General features: G+C 51.2%; 1 protein-coding gene and 1 long non-coding RNA gene across 2 annotated transcripts; one reads left to right on the top strand and one right to left on the bottom strand.

Moving 5' to 3' along the window:
* Positions 1 to 2,984: 2,984 nt before the first annotated feature.
* On the top strand, positions 2,985 to 5,745 carry LOC309375882. The gene is made up of 2 exons (XR_014171035.1): positions 2,985 to 3,681; positions 3,825 to 5,745. It is a non-coding gene; the product is annotated as an uncharacterized lncRNA (long non-coding RNA).
* Positions 4,209 to 13,643, bottom strand: KLHL21 (kelch like family member 21). The gene is made up of 4 exons (XM_081921799.1): positions 12,531 to 13,643; positions 9,913 to 10,318; positions 7,264 to 7,336; positions 4,209 to 6,580 (listed from the first exon to the last, which is right to left on the bottom strand). The coding sequence occupies exons 1-4, from the start codon at positions 13,558 to 13,560 to the stop codon at positions 6,287 to 6,289; spliced, it is 1,803 nt and encodes a 600-aa protein (XP_081777925.1). The 5' UTR covers positions 13,561 to 13,643; the 3' UTR covers positions 4,209 to 6,286.
* Between the last annotated feature and the right edge of the window lie 2,908 nt (positions 13,644 to 16,551).

The following is a 16,551-nucleotide window of genomic DNA, read 5'->3' as shown; positions in this document are numbered from 1 at the left end:
GCCGTCCCATCAAATCAAGAGACCGCAGTCGCTGGTACCGAGTTTCCAACGTATTAGAAAAAAACAGGCAGGGCAAGAGCAAACCAACAGATTATGCCAAGCCCACAAATGGCACTGCTTTCCATATTCAATGAAGAAAAATATTGATCTATTGTAGAAGGAATACCTTACAATTTTAAATTTACTGTTGCAAAATGCCTTGCAAAAAAAGGGGAGGAGCCCCCATTTCTAATTAATAATAATTGCACGTTAGCCTTGGTTGTTACAGTATTAGTTATTTTGGGTGCCACATAGCTCTTCAACAACAGGGCAGGTGACGTCCCGCAAAGCAAAGCTGAGGTGAAGGAGAAAAACAAGCAATAGCTCAAAAGTTAAAAATGAGGCTAAGCGTTGCGGCTTTGAGAATGGCAAACTGGGGAGGCTGTAAATTATCGGGCAAGGAGGTTCTTGCTGAGCCAGGGATTCCTTCCCGCAACGAGTGAAGCAGCGATTCCTCTTCACCCTCCACCCCCCTTAAAATGCGTCTGAGGTTTGGTGGGATGCCCCTGGGAGACCCCTTTTATTAATTTAACAATGTATTATATACCGTTTGGCTGTATTTAAAAAAACTCCTCTGGTTTGTGACATTTAAGTGAGGGGTGGGGCTTTGTTTCCTTGGCAACCCACTTACCTGGTCTCTGGGCGTTGCTCCTCCTCTTTTTTTGTATTTTTATTAAAGATTTTCTTGATTTACAGAAGTATGTGTAATGTCTCTCTCTTGTATTTTTTCCATGTAACATTTTTACAAATCAGTTTCATTTGCTGAGACATTAGGAAGAAAAGGGGGAGAGGGGTGGAGGTGGGGTCCGGTGGCAATGTTTCTATTTTGCTTAATGTATGTAGGGTTTTATATGCCTGTTGTCTTTGTCCATGGAGTTTTCTTGGCAGGGATACTGGAGTGGCTTGCCGGTTCCTCCTCCAGGTGGATCACGTTTGGTCAAAACTCTCCACTATGACCTGTTCATCTTGGGTGCCCTGCTCGGCATAGTTCATAGCTTCTCTGAGTTCTTCAAGCCCCTTCGCCACGGCAAGGCAGTGATCCATGAAGAGGTGCCTGGCGTTCTCTGGTCCATGGGGTCACGAAGAGTCGGACACGACTAAACGACTAAACAACAACAACATGTAGGGTTTGGGGTCAGCATTGCTTGTGCAGGTTCTCTGCTGTTCACCTGTGTTCCTTTGGTGATGAAAGAGGTTGGGGTTGGCCTTGTTTGTGATTGGCTGTTGTGATCTTTGTTTTTGTGTATGAGTGGGGTGGGTGGGTGTTTTGGATCAGGTTAGCCATATTGATTTGGATGCTGTTGGTGGATTGTTGTCATTGTCTTGTTGGGCTGTGTATGTGATAAAGGGGAGCCATATCAGGGTAAAGGCGTCTTCTTCTGTTTGTCCCCTTGGCAGTTTCAGTTTATTGGTTAATTTTTCTAGTAAGGCTGTTTTCCATACTATTTGGTACCATTGGTCCATGCTTACTCCTGGATACAACTGGATTACACCGTCATTCAGAAAACTTGCTCTCTCTGGGGAGACTCGCCTGATGTCATCATTACAAGTAAAATTATTCCATTTTAACCAGGTCTTTGGCTTGGGACTACTACCTATGGCCTTTTTGAGGTGGTGCAATGTTTTAATACTTTTTGTGTGTGTTAGGGTATGCATTTGTTCTTTGCTTCAAAGAACAAAGAGGAACAAACTGAAAAGGCCCATTCTCATGTTGCCATTATCTGGATTTTCTGTGGAGGGGGCACATGAAGAAGGGCCTTGGATTGCAAGGTCCAGATTGGTTCATATGGGTGGTCCATGGTCTTTTTAGTGCAGCTGTGGAAGTTTTCCAGGTGGGGCTGGGAAAGACCTGTGTGACCCCCCCATCAGAAGCGCTGCCAGTCAATGTACGCAATACTTTAGGACGCCAAGGACTGACTTTTTGTTCTACCAGAGTCTGATCCCTGTTCTGCATTAAGACTAACACATCTAAGAACTCCAACCTATTCCATTACAAGCCCATCTTTTGCCCATTTGTTTTTGTGTTCTTCTTAGGAAAGAGGCAGTCAGGTAGCCTTTATGGCTGGTCAGCTGGGTGGGGGCCAGCTCAGATTCTTGAGCAGTGGCATGTGGAGCCTCTCAAGACTTTGCCATCTGGAATTTCCTCTGGCGGAAGGTGGGGTGTAAAATGTCTTGAAACGAGTCAATAAAAACGTCCTGCTTTGATCAAGGTCTAGTAGGAAGCCACTTCCTGATTTCCACATAAGGAAAACGATTCCCCCTCAGAAGCTGTGACGAACTCCCTGATTTAATGCTATGGCTTTTTTGGTATGTAAATAATATATCTGCGTGCTTCAGTGGATGTGACCCAGAATTGGGAAGCGCCGATCTGTGTGGATATAGAGCAATAAAAGCTTTTATTGTGGAGCTTGTCCACTTGCAAAGCCTGTTTTGGGCTGCTCCAGCAAGACACTGTGTCCCCTCCTCACCCCGCCAAGTGTCACGGTTGCTGCTGCTGTTAATATGGACACCCTTGTTTTAGAACAAAGGAGTTGGGCTGTTCTTGCTTGCTTTGGTATGATGTATAGACTCATGGTGGGACGCGGGTGGCGCTGTGGGTTAAAGCCTCAGCGCCTAGGGCTTGCCGATCGAAAGGTCGGCGGTTCGAATCCCCGCGGCGGGGTGCGCTCCCGTTGTTCGGTCCCAGCGCCTGCCAACCTAGCAGTTCGAAAGCACCCTCGGGTGCAAGTAGATAAATAGGGACCGCTTTCTAGCGGGAAGGTAAACGGCGTTTCCGTGTGCAGCTCTGGCTTGCCAGAGCAGCGATGTCACGCTGGCCACGTGACCCGGAAGTGTCTTCGGACAGCGCTGGCCCCTGGCCTCTTGAGTGAGATGGGCGCACAACCCCAGAGTCTGTCAAGACTGGCCCGTACGGGCAGGGGTACCTTTACCTTTACCTTTATAGACTCATGGTCTATATCACAGGCTAGGGAACCTTAGTGCCAGTGCTTTTGCCTGGCTGAAACATGTCCTTGAACTGGTGTTGTATCATCCTTACTTGCTTGGATGGATGCAGAAGTGAGTGTGAAAACATCTGACTTTTGCATATCTGGAATATAGCCTCCTTGTACTAAGGTTAAGAAGTGCAGCTTGCGCACCTTGGAAGGTTGCCCACGAGCCACAATTAATCCCTAGGTCTGAAAATGTCTCCCCACCCCTACCTTAGCAAGAGCCACACTATTTTATTGGGCTGGCCAGTTATGCCCCATGGTCATTTTGGCTTGTATTAAATGCTAATCCTGTTCAAGGAGGAAATGGACACAACTAATTTCAGCAGACCTACTCAGTTGGATACCATGCATTTACCTCCCGTGCATATCCTAACTTCAGCCGCAGATTTAGGATCACAAGAGGCGATAAAGCAATTGCGACTGTCAAAATCCTGCAATAGCATGTGAAGTGTGAAGATGAATATCCAACTCACACTTATTTTGGCCACAGGAGAGAATGTGATGCTGCAACTGTTTGTTAGAAGCAGTCCAGAGTCAGGCTAACTTTTCCTTCAACGTCAATTTCAGGTTGTTGCTCAGGCCACTGCTACTATGAAAAATTCACTGGAAGAGCCATGATGCCTGGGGTTGATGAGAGTGGTAGGGTAAACCAGTGTTTCCCAACCTTTGGTCTCCAGCTGTTTTCAGACTACAATTCCCATCACCCCGATTACTGGTCTTGCTAGCTAGGGATGATGGGAGTTGTAGTCCAAAAACAGCTGGAGACCCAAGATTAGGAAACACTGGTGTAAACAGTTGGAGGCACCCAGCAGATAGCTCAGCCAGCAAGAGCATGAGGCTCTTAATCTCAAGGCCACGGGTTCGAGTCCCATGCTGGGCAAAATATTCCTGCATTGCAGGGAGTTGAACTAGATGACCCTTTGTGGCATCTTCCAGCTCTGTAATTCTATAACTCAGGCTTCCTCAAACTCGGCCCTCCAGATGTTTTGAGACTACAATTCCCATCATCCCTGACCACTGGTCCTGCTAGCGAGGGATCATGGGAGTTGTAGGCCAAAAACATCTGGAGGGCCGAGGTTGAGGAAGTCTGAACTGGTCTTCTTTCCCATTTTATGGCTAAGAAGTGTGTAATCCAGCAAAACGGCACCCCATACGTCCCCTGGCATAGAACAAGTCTCCTTAACACACACACACCTTTACTTAACATTCAGCTTTCAAGTTTAAAAGAAAACAATAAAAAATATAGGAAATATCTTTGCTTCCGAGAGCATTATCATACAGTACTCTAGGTTAAACACAAGTATCTACATTAAAGTTAAAAATAAATAGGATGAAGGCAAATTCATCTGGTTCTAGAGATGGCACAGAGATCTTGGCTGTGAGTATGACAAAGTATCATGAAATCTATTAATAGACTTTAAAACAGCCCGGCACAAAATACTTAAACCTTACTCATCAAGTGAGACCAAAACAAGATGTCGTAAGCGTAAGCAGCAGCAGCAACAGCAGGTCTGTAAACAGCTGGCAGAGTTGAAAAGGAGCCTCTCTCGCAAGTGTGTCTTTTTCTGGCTTAAAGAGGATATATATTAGGGGGGGGGAGGGACTTCAGTGTTTACTTGTGGAAAGCAGGGGGTTGCAAAAGAACCCCGACCAAGTCTGAAGGAAGAGAAAACAACAGCTGACCTTAGCTGGAAAAGGGGAGGGAGAGGGTAAGAAATGAGAAACTGAAGCAGCATCACAGAACGACAACACACACAACCCCCCCGCAAGCAACGATGTCCCCACTTCCCCCAGGCAGCTCTGATGGAGGACCTCACCCGCCGTTCCTGCAGCAGATTCCCCCCCCCAGGGGTGGGGTACCAACCGAATCTTATAAATTAGTGGCCATTCTACCTGCACAACCCAGAAACAGCTATGCTTTGCCACGCCTAGGGCAAGCATACAGCAGCAGAGGCAGCCACCGTGGGCAAGGCCCTCTAAAATAACCTCCTGTTTCCATCTTTGCTAGTGCTGTGCCTTGGCAGCAACAGAGTCTCCTTCCAAGTTGCACTGTGATTAAGGCACCGACCGTGAAGAGCACCTCAAAACAATCTACTGGAGGGCAGGCCCCCCTAGGTCACTAAACTGGCAATGCTCCCCTGCCCAAAGCTGGCCACTCAGACTAAGGATACTAAGATTGAGTAGACAAGAGCTCTTTTGTCTTGGGTTCCCCCAGATTTGGGCAGACTATAACTCCCATCACCCACAGATAGCTTAGTCCAGGGGTCAAGGATGATGGGTGTTGCTGTCCACCTACATCTGGGGACCCAAGGTTGAAGAACTCTGTGCTGATAGAAACAATGATTCTGATGGGAGCTCCTGCAACAGGAATCAATGGATGATATTCCAGCAGCAACATGCAACTGAAGAAATGGGCATCATTCAGGTTGCCGGGGGGAGGGGGAGGAAGAGCAGCCCCCCCATAGGACTTTCCCCCTAGTAGGACTTGGTGGCAGACCCAAGGCACCAGCTAGTGACAGCAAAGATGTCCGGCTTATTCTTAGCCACACAGGAAGAGCCTTGCTGGATGCAGCAAAGGGTCCGTCTAACCCAACACCCCCATTTCTGACAGTGGTTAGCCAGAAGCTTCTGGCAAGCACTAAAGCTCTCTCTTGCCAACTAGCATTTAGTGGCACTCTAGTCTCCCACACAAGGACGTTTCACTGAGCTAACCTGAATAAAAACGGCCGCTGGGCGTCTCCTGCAGAAACGCTACAAGGGGACATCACATCTTGTGGCAAGGAGTACCATAAATAAATTCAGTGTGGTGTGTCTCTCCTGAACCTACTGTCTTTCGATTTCATGGGGAGACCTCAAATTCTAGTGTTGAGCGAGGGGAAGGAAAGCCTTTGCTCTATCTGTGTTCTCCTCTCCATGCATAATGACTTTACGTGAACTGTGCTCATGCCTTCGTTTGGCTATTTTTAAGCAAAACAGCACCAGATCATGTTAGCCTAAGGGGAAGTTTTCTGATCAGCTATTTTCAAACTCCTTGGGAACTGCCAGGAAGGAACCGGAGGAGAATTGGACACCTCCCTTTTCAGGGATTCCCCTGAAGACAGCACTGTTGATCTCAAAGAGCCCGCTCCTTGCCCTCCTCACCACCCATGCAGTCCTCGCAGCCGAGGACACCCGCCTCCCAATCCTCTCCCAGCTTGCCTCCCCAAGAAGCAGCGCCACAGATTTCCTCCAAGCCCCAGAGACAAGCTGTCTGACTGCTAGCGCAACTCATTCAGGTTCAGGTTGTGGAGGTTCTGGCGCTGGCGGTTCAGGCTGATGGCGTTGTCCAAGGGGCGCTCCTCGCCCTCTTCCAGCGTCTCGGGCATGAACTGGCGGAAAATGCTGACGCTGCTGTGCCAGAAAATCGGCTCGGGCAGCTGGCCAGCCAAGCTCCACTTGCGGGTCTCCGGATCATAGGACTCCAGCATCGCTGAGAGTTCAAAGGTGTTGTCGTAGCCGCCGGAGACGTAGAGCTTCCCTCCCAGGACGGCCAAGCTCCCTCCAACGTGCACCTGGAAGAAAAGAAGAGCGGTGTACAAACCAAGCAATCTCTTATCTACTCTGCATTTTGGGAGGTTGGTCGCCTGCTTGCTATACTTCCGGAAGCCTTTTAAAATATCGTAAACTAAATGGTGCAGCGTGGTTCCCGAGATCAAGGAACAGGTTTTTGTCTGTGTTCGGATGCAATTGGATGCCCTTTCGAATTGAAATGGTGGGCTGGACTTTAAAAAAGGCTTTTCTATTCTAATGAAAATGATCGGGGATTCGGTAGTGCTGCATTGTATTATTTATGCAAATTGATTTTCTCTGGAGTTAAAGATATGACTGGGACAAACCTTGTTATGTTGAGTTCGTATTTTGCACAATTTGTATACGGTGTCTGTTTGATAATGTGTGGTTTGCTATGCCTAATAAAGGATCTCGATTGACTATTCTAATAGCGATGCCTTGAACTGGCAGCAAATGGGCACAGGCGTAACAGGAGAGTCTCTCTCCTGACAGCAACCAGGCTGCAGCAATCTGCACTAACTGCGACTCCCAGATCAAATGCAAGGGATTCCCCACAAAAAGCACACTGGAGTAATCCAACCCTCTCTCGCTAAGGCTTTTCTCCACTGCCACCTTTGGTCTGGACTCTTCAATCTCCTCCCCCTTCAGTTCCAATTACTGCTCTTTAAAGATCCGAGACCCTCACCTGAAGCATTGGAGGGATCTTGTCCCATTCGTTCTTTGCTGGGTTGTAGACATCGACTTCAGCAGAGTCATCCCTGCAGAAGGAAATCAAGTAGAGGTGACCGAGAAGAAGATCCAAACACCCCCTAGCCTTGTTGTGCGGATGGGAGGCATGGGGACATGGGGACCCAATCCACTCAGACCTCATAGCGCTTGGCGCACACACGCAAAGTCTCAAGATTTCCAGGGCCTTTTGTGAGCAACTTAGAAAATAAAGATTCTGGTTGGTAGCATTGATGGAAAGGAAGATGAGGAGGAGATCTTTGTGTAAACACACCAAACCTGCAAAAAATGTTCCTTTCTCTGCCCTCTGCTTGCCTCCAACCTTCCAGAGATTTGCAAACTGCTCTTTCCGTAGCCTCTCTAAAAGCAGCATTCCTCCAGATGTTTTAGACTATCAAGACTTTGAAAAGCTGGTATCACTTGATCAAGTCTATCAGTTATGTGGAATTAATGAAGCTCAATAGTTTTAACTGGAACATGAATACATGCGCAATTAATGGCTACTGTTTTGAATGCTATTTTGCTATATTACCTTCTTTAGTGAAGCATGAAAAATGCTATTTATAGGGTGGGGCGCACAGGGGATGAGTTTATGGAGCCAAGGCGATGGTGGCCTGAACCACTGAGCTAGACTTTGGAAGAGTAGGAGCTGCCTGCCATTTCCACCCATCTTTTTTTGGAGGAGGGGAAGGAGATAAAAGGAGAAACCCTAGAAGCTTCCTGAGCCGTTGCGTAACGACCGCCTCCTTGCTCTGTTCATGAAACAGGGAGCCTGACAGCAACAGGTGAGGGGTGTCGATGGCAAAAGAAATGTGCTTTTTCTGACCCTCAGAATGGCAGCCTGGGAACCCATCAAGGCTACCACAAAACTCCCAGCTGAAAGGGAAAGGTTCAGAACCTTCTCCTGGGCTGCTTCCTCCTCCCATCCCAGCAAATGTTGAATGCCAATTGCATTCATTAACTTTGTTGGGCAACCGTGTTTACAATGAAATGTGGCACTTAGCAGAAAGGTTTGGGGAGGTGGGTGCAAAGTGAAAGGGTGTGTGTGTGAGGGTCACTGTCCTGTCGGCTTCGGGAGTTGCAAAATGTTTCTGGAGCCTCTGCAGGAATCTGAACTATTTCTCAAGCCGAGCTCTGGAGGGTTGCAGAATGCACAATTGCTGCTGGGGAGTAGAGCAGCCAAACACTTTAGCAAGCAACTGTTAAATCTCAGTGGGGCTGGCAGAGACAGGGGGGTGGAATGGGCCAGAATGAATCTCAGCAGCAGGAATTCCAAGCTTCCCATTCCTTGCCTGCACCAGCGGATTGAAGCCCCTTAAGATTCATTTCAAGCATCAGGATCAGGCGGCAATTCCTGCTTTCAAAAAAGGATTTTCTTTACGTCTGGGGAAATGGGGTGCATGCCCTGCCCCCAAATTAGGCCGAAGCTAGCACTGCAGGAGAGAAAAGAGCCCTGCAGGGACCAAGTGCTTATAGTAAGCCAGACAGGCGTGCGAAAGCGAGTTTCACCATCCTGGCACCCTCTGAGGGTTTTGTACAGGCCATGATTGAGCCAAGAATCAGGAAAGTCCCTATTTGGACCCCAGAGCTATAAAGTCACTGGGGCCCCATGACGCAGCTGTTCATTCATTCGGAAGAGCATGCTGTACCTCCCACCCACCCCCACCCCCCGGCAAAAAATAATAATGTCTGGCTTCTAGAAGAAGGATGAGACTGAAGGTCACAAGGAAGCTCCGCCCAGCCCCTGTTCACACAGGAGGAACCGAATGAGCCTCCACACCAGAGGAAGCCTCTTGGTGACTGTAGGAGCCACAGCTGTAGCAGTCCCTGGCCCCTGCCTGGGCAAGTAAATGGGTGACCGATGGCAGTGAGTGGGCTGTGGCAGCTACAGTCACATGGAGGCTCCTCAACCAATGGGAGTTTCCTGGCACAGCAAAGATCCGCCAGGTCTTAAGCTGGTTCTGGAACCCATTTCTGAAGTCTACAGAGCATGAACTGCAACCTGAACAGAGCAGGTGCCCAAATCCCAACAAGGAAAGGGGCAGCTGACCCCTTCTCCTTCCTCCCCCCTCCTCGCCACTCCCCTCGGCCAACTTGAAAGATAACAAGCTTATCCGAACTATTTTCAGACCTCGCTCGATCACGAGCTCAGCCCATCACTGGCTGAAGGGCTTGAGTGCCTTTCAGATAGCAGGAACCTGACCTACGACAGCCCATCTCGATGAAGGGCACCAGGGAAGCAACAGGCACTTGGAAGCTCCCTTCCCTAAGCTTTGCCAACTTAATCTGCAGAAAGAGCTTTGGAAGTATGAAGCAAAGCTCCTTCTAGGGGGATGTGGGGAGGGGGCAGGAGTTCCTTCCCACCCCCTGCCCAGTCCGGGATGTTGCATAACTGGACCAGCATCCCACAACCCTCCAAAAGCTTCAGGGAGATCAAACACATTCACAAAGAAGCTCGTAAAAACTCCTATGCAGACACATCCCTGTTTCTGGCCTAGAAGGGCTATTGCGTGGGTGGGATGAGTAGCTTTTTTTACAATTCTAGGTCACACGCTCCCAACCTCACCCCATCTTGAGAGGAGATGACAGCGGCTAAGGCAGCCCTTACCTGACAAAATACATCAGCCCGCTGAGAGTGACGGTCTTGGGTGCGAACGACCAGGGGGGCAGCTGCCCGCAGTTCACCAGGGACCACAGGTCCGACTCGGGGTCGTAGCACTGCATGACCATGGACTCCTTGCCGGACAAGGAGCCGGTGGCGTAGAGCTTTCCGCGGCAGGCGGTGGTGGAGCAATTGTCCATGGGGTAGAGCATGGGCTGCAGGGGCTCCCAGGAGTCCAGCGTGTGGTCGTAGCGCTCGGTGCTGTCAGAGGCTACCACGTAGAGCAGCCCATCCAGGACCACGGAGCTGTGGTACTCGCGGGCCTTCAGCATGGGAGACACCTCCGTCCACTCGTTCACGCTGGAGTTGTAGCGCCAGACGCAGTCGTAGAGCCTCGAGCCGTCGGAACCTCCTAGGGGCAGAGCACCGCATCCCATTAGCACGGAATCATTGACCTGTAGAGTTGGAAGGGACCCCAGGGGTCATCTGGCCTGACCCCCAAAAATGCAGGACTCGCACACAAGACTGGCTCAGGGCACATGGTTCACCCTAACGGTTCACTTACGTAAGGCAACAGCTCCATCTAATTGAGCTCCTTTGTACTGCGTTAAACCGTTCCTTCTTACAAGCAGCAGCAAATCTCCTAAGATTTGGGGCAGAGGTATTTCCCCTGGAGAATGCAGAACATGACTTTGATCCATGAAGGCTCTTTGCTACACACCAACAAATGCATTTCTTAATTGGGGGAGAACTGCCCACGTCCTATGTTTGCTTGCAAGCCCAAATGCCCCTCACTGAGATACCTCAGCATTCCTTCAAGCAAGACCAGGCTCTGATCAAACCCAGAAACAAAAAAGGGGTGCGCTAATTTCCTTAGGGAAAATGGGGTACAGGGCCACTATCATCTGTGGCAAAGAGAATCAGCTTCAGGCCTGTGTCTGATGCTCTCAGACTCTGACAAGAACCAACCTGTAGCTTGGGGAGAGCCGATGGCCCTCCTGTGGCACGATGGGTCAGTGCGCCTGGCCGTTAACCAGAAGGTTGGTGGTTCAAGACCACCCAGGGATGGCTGTGGGCAGGATTTGGACCAGATGACCATCATGATCCCTTCCAACTCTACAATTCTATTCTATGATGGAGATGTGGTACCCGCCAGGCGTTTGTAGACTACAGCACCCATCCATCCCTCACTTTTAGCTGTTTTGGTTGGGGTGGATAGGAATAGTTGGTATCGTATAGGCTACCCACCTGTGCTGCACACAGACTTCAGCTGCATCCTTCGTCTGAGGTCTACAGGGCTTAACCATGCTAGCAGAACCTCAGCCTGGCTGATGGGGCAAACTTCATGGCTTCTCCCCACCAAGAGGAAGACTCCGCTCCTCTGCACATCCCAGTGATCAGCTGTGGGCATGGGACTGGGGCCACCAGCTACCCTTACAAAAGCTCCTTTCTGGGCCCTGCACATGTATGTTTGCAGGGTTGTGGTGGTCCCCAAAGCTCACTGGGGGAGGCTTTACCGAGGGAGAAAATGTCTGCCCCAAGGGCAGCCGCTCGGTGGGAATGAGAGAAAATCCTCCTAATGTCCTTTGACAGCTGTATGGAGAACTCCCGCAGGGAAGATTCCCAGGAGGGCGGCTGGTGCTGGGGCAGAGCACAGAGGCGTCTCGGCTCAGGTGTCTCCCTCGCTGGCTCCTAGCACCCGCTCTATAAATAACTTGCAAAGCAAGGAACAGGAAGGGGGCGTGGAGACTCACACAGAGCCCCTTGTTCAGCCTCCTCTCTCCGGCTTCCCAGGAGGAAGGTCAAAACAAACTGGAAGCTGCCCACAAGCTCAAAGGCAGATGCTGCTGGTGACACATATCATCATCTCTGAGCATCGGCCACACACGCTGCGGCTAAAGAAGGCACGCAAGATTGTCAGAAGAGCCCTGCAGCTGGATCAGGCCCACTTAGCCCAGCATAGTGACCAGTCAGATGCTTATAGGAAGCCGTAAGCTTCCCAAGAGTGATATGGCTGCAGCCTAACACAGTACATTCAGCCATAGGGCATTACAGTATTGACAAAAGAGAAAGGAGAGAGAGTGGATGGGGCCTGTTACCCGGGAGAAGAGCTGCCTGTAGGGTTTGGGCAGGAGGGTAGCTAGGTCCTTAGGGCACAGACCCATAATGCAAATTGGCAGGTGCTGATATGCATGGGTCCCCTTAAGATAATAAGAACTGAACAATATAGCTGTATCTGATCAATGGCCTATCTGGTTGCAACTCCTGTTTGCACAGGGACCAACCAGATGCCCCAATGGAAAGCCCACAAGCAGGACACAAGCAAAAACTGCCACTCTCCCCACTTGTTATTGGCCAGCGACTGGAATTCGGAAGCATTGCTGCCTCCCCCTGAAGGCAGAGCCTAGCCAGGGTTGCTAGTAGCCATGGATACCCTTGTTTCCCCATGAACCTGTCCAATATTCTTTTAAAGCTGTCCAAGTTGGTGGCCATCACCGCCTCCTGCGGGAGTTCCGTGGTTTAGGCGCTGTTCTCGCGCCTTTTAGAGGGCACCCCTGTGGCAAACCCCTTCAAGCAGGGCTAGGGACCCTCCAGCAACTGGCAGCCCTCCCGTCCCGGCTCACCGGTGACATAGATGTCGTTGCCCAGGGCGGCGGCGCTGTAGCCTCCTCCGAGGTGCTCGGGGAACTCGGCCAGGTAGCGCCAGTGTCCCGTGCGGGGGTTGAAGCAGTCGACGGTGACGAGCTCGTCGCAGTCGCGGTCGCAGCCGCCGAGGAGGACGAGGATCTCGGCCAGGCCGGTGGAAGGGCGCGGGCGGAGGCGGGCGCAGGGCGCGCGGTCGTGGCGGTCCAGGCGGCCGGCCTGGAAGAGGCGCGCCTCGGCCACCAGGCGCAGGCAGGCCTCGGAGCGCGCCACCAGCGGCTCGCCCTCGACGTGGGCCAGGAGGGCGAAGCGGCGCACAAAGGGCAGCCGGACGTGCGCCAGGAGCTGGGGCAGGAGCGGAGCGCGGGCTGCCGGCTCGGCGCGCACCCAGCGCAGCGCCAGCTCGAAGGCCGCCTCCTCCTTGGGCACGCGGAGCGCGTCGTCGCGCAGGTACGAGAGCAGCCGCGGCAGCGGGAGGCGCTCCATCTGCGCCGCCAGCTCGCCCTCGCTCTCGGCGGCGTGGCGCAGGACGCAGCGGCGGGCGGCGGCGGCCAGCGGGGCGCACGCGAAGGCCTCGCCGAACTCCTGCATCTCCAGGGCGGCGGCCGGCTCCAGGCGAGCCGCTAGCCAGGCCCCGCACGCCGCCTTGACGGCCGGGAACTGCAGCAGGTCGGCGGCGCGCAGCAGGCGCTCGGCCAGCTCCGGCCCGCCGGGAGACGCCACTCGGCCCGTGTAGGCGAAGTCGAGCAGCAGGGCCAGGCACTCGGGCTCCACGCCGTGCAGCCGCACCCGCGCCGCGCGCGCCTCCCGCAGCCCGCCGCCGAACATGGCGCGGAAGTAGCCCGAGGCCGCCGCCAGCACTGCCCGGTGGGCGCCGAACTCCCCGCCGCCCGCCAGCAGCGTCACGTCCAGCAGCGCCCGCTCCGCCCGTAACGCGCACAGGCCCCGGAGCAGCGCCGACGCGTGCGCCGCCTCCTCCGCCGTCGCCTCTTCGCCCGTCGTCGGCTCCATTCTTGCCCACCGCTGAGACTGACTGCTGCCCGACGCCTCCGCGCACCCCTCGGCCGGCTCCTCCCTCGCCTGGGCTGGCGCCGGTCCCGCGCGCGCTCCGCCTCCTCCGAAGGGCGACGATGGCGCGCCTGGCTGGCTGGCTGGCTGCGAGGGCGCCGCTCTCAGTCGCCAAGCAGCTTCGGAGAACGCCAGGCTCCTCGCTGCCGCCCTCCTGCCTCCAAGGGGAGCCGGGGAGGGGGCGGGTTCTCTCGCTTCAGCCCCGGGAAAAGGGCAAGCCTGGACTCTGGAGAGGAAGCGTCCGCTAGCTCCAAGCGAAAGGCCCCAAGCGCTCGCCTGGACGTAAAAGGCAAATTGCTTGGAGCCTTCCCAAGGCAGTGGCGGCGGCGCCTTTCAGCCTCCACCTGAACCTTCGCTAACTCTGAAAGGCTCGTGGGTGCGCAGGAAGAAGGCCCAGGGGAAAGGCTAACGGGATGCGCCAACGACAGCCCTCCTTACATAGCTGCTCGGGACATCATAGCTACCCGCTGCGTGGCTACTAGTCACGATGGCTCTAATACTCCTAAGGCTGTAATGTTTCTGAATGCTTCTTGCTGGAAACTTCAGGAGGGGAGAGTGACTTTGTGCTGGGGTTTCCAAAAAGGTGGCATCTTGGTGGCTTTTGCCAGAACAGAATCCTGGACTAGATGGGCCACTGGTCTCACCCAGTTGGCTTCTTTAATACAGTATTATGTTCACTGTCTGCACAACTCACTTCCTAGTGAACGTGCATAAGGTCAGGCTCCGTGGTAACAGCTACAATTCCCTCTTGACATTTAATTCTGTTGAATTTATTTTACTGTATTTTATTTTATATATTGTAGATTTTTAGTATATTTAGTTTTTGCTTATAAACGTTCTAAAGCAGAGGTTAGCAACCTTTTTCAGCCATGTGCCGGTTCACCGTCCCTCAGACCATGTGGTGGGCTGGGCTATATTTTTGAAAAAAAAACATGAACAAATTCCTATGCCCTACAAATAACCCAGAGATGCATTTTAAATAAAAGGACACATTTTACTCATGTAAAAACACACTGATTCCAGGATCATCCATGGGCTGGATTTAGAAAGTGATTGGGCCGCATCCGGCCCCCAGGCCTTAGGTTGCCTACCCCTGTTCTAAAGAAACAAGGCACTGAGTGAGCAGGGGTTGGGCCAGTCTTGTTTTGGGAGTAACTCCCTTCGAACTCAGTAAGGCGGACTCCCAAATAAACGTGAGGCAAGGCCTTGTGGACTTTCCCAGGAAAGGGCCCGTTTCACCACTCTTTCACATTCTGATGCATGCAGAAGATTATGATGCAATAAAGAATTAGTCACTAACACCCCTGTTCTAAATATAGTGGGTGACGGCAAGTACGTCATACCCAGAGAGTGACTTAGCTGGATATCCCCCGTCATGGGGAATTTGTGGATCTGGCTCCTAAGCTTAGGACTTCACAGCTCCATAGTCTGGTGGTGCAATAACTCAAGTGCATCTCATTCTAGGTGCACTCAGGTGGGCCATTTCCAAAAAGCAACAACTTAAGCAGTCAAGTTCTTCTTTATAGTGCCAAAAGAAAGGGGGATAAACAAATCCTGTTCACATGCATGCATCCATTATTATTTGACAGACTAGGACACTCACACACTTACAGAGGCTGCGGAAACCCCCCTCCTCAGAACTAAAAACAAATGCAAATTGTTAATGGGTTTTCCCAATACCCCCACCCACTGCAACAACACTGCTTTATTAAGATCTGGTACCTTTTCTACCCAGCACCAAATATGGGGTTACAATCTAAAATTCACCCCAGCAAGTGGGAAGATTGCAGTAGGATGAATGGCAAAACATGAATTATTATTTCAGTTACATAAACTTGGTGATCTCTTGGTCCTAAGCAGGGCACACCTTTGCCATGGAGCTTCCAAAGACGCCTGGTTTGAGTTGGGGCCTCATCATCCGAGCAGTGCACTGCAATAATGTTGTGCTGAAGCTCTCCAGTCATAGCCTGAGTGTTTTCTCTCACAAAGGCCTCCTCTGTTGCAAGGACACTGCTTCTCTCGGATCTGCAACTGCTGATCAGCACATAACCATGTCAGCTGCTTATATAAAGCACACCAGGCCAGATCCCGTGGCTGTAAACATCCCAGAAAAACTTAGCAGCAGAGACGTTTGCTTTCCTTAGCTGGACAGTTTCCATTTTCTGTGCTATTAGTACTACCAGTATTTCCCTCCCCGCCCCTCACACCAAAAGAAATACAGTATTTTTTTAAAAATAATTTTATTAATAATTTTCATTTATATACATTTCAATAGTTTAACCATAGTTGTAACATTTCAAACCTCAACTTCCTCCTCTTTCCGCGGTTCTTTAAATTTATTTTAATTTTATTTATTTTTATTATTTCCAGCATATTCTAAATTAACTTATTCTAAAATATTTGTTTTATTTTTTAATTGGGCAGTATCCAATGTCACTCACACTCAGAGGAGGCCCATGGATAGGCAGAGGCTGCTTTTTGCAATATCTGCATTTATTTACAGATTCCCCAATGGCTGACATTAACATAGCAGACCCTGGATCTGTAGTCTCCCACTGGGAGAGGGGAGGGGGGATTAAATCCAGTGGTCCAGGGATTGAGAGGAATCTCCTTAACAAAGGGAAGGTGCTTGGCCACACTTCCAGGGCCTTTAAGGCAATCCCTGGCACTGCTGCTGGGTCCCATTAATGTAACAATCAGGAGTCACTTGTTGGCAGATGACCTGCATTGACACCATCAAAAACCCATAAAAGCATAAGGTTCAATTAACTCCATATCTGCTGGGCTCCTCTACTGATCTCTCAAGGATGGAAGGGCCCATCTTGTTATTCTTTGGATTCATGTTTTTAAAAAGGCATGCTTATTGCTGCTTCTGAAAAACTGAACCACCTTGTGTGCCACCAGAGGCTATGCAACCCCCTCGGGCTTTGCATC

Source organism: Podarcis melisellensis, assembly GCF_964234715.1.
Source record: "Podarcis melisellensis genome assembly, chromosome: 8".
NCBI lineage: Eukaryota > Metazoa > Chordata > Lepidosauria > Squamata > Lacertidae > Podarcis > Podarcis melisellensis.
This window is presented reverse-complemented; position numbering and strand designations above follow the sequence as displayed.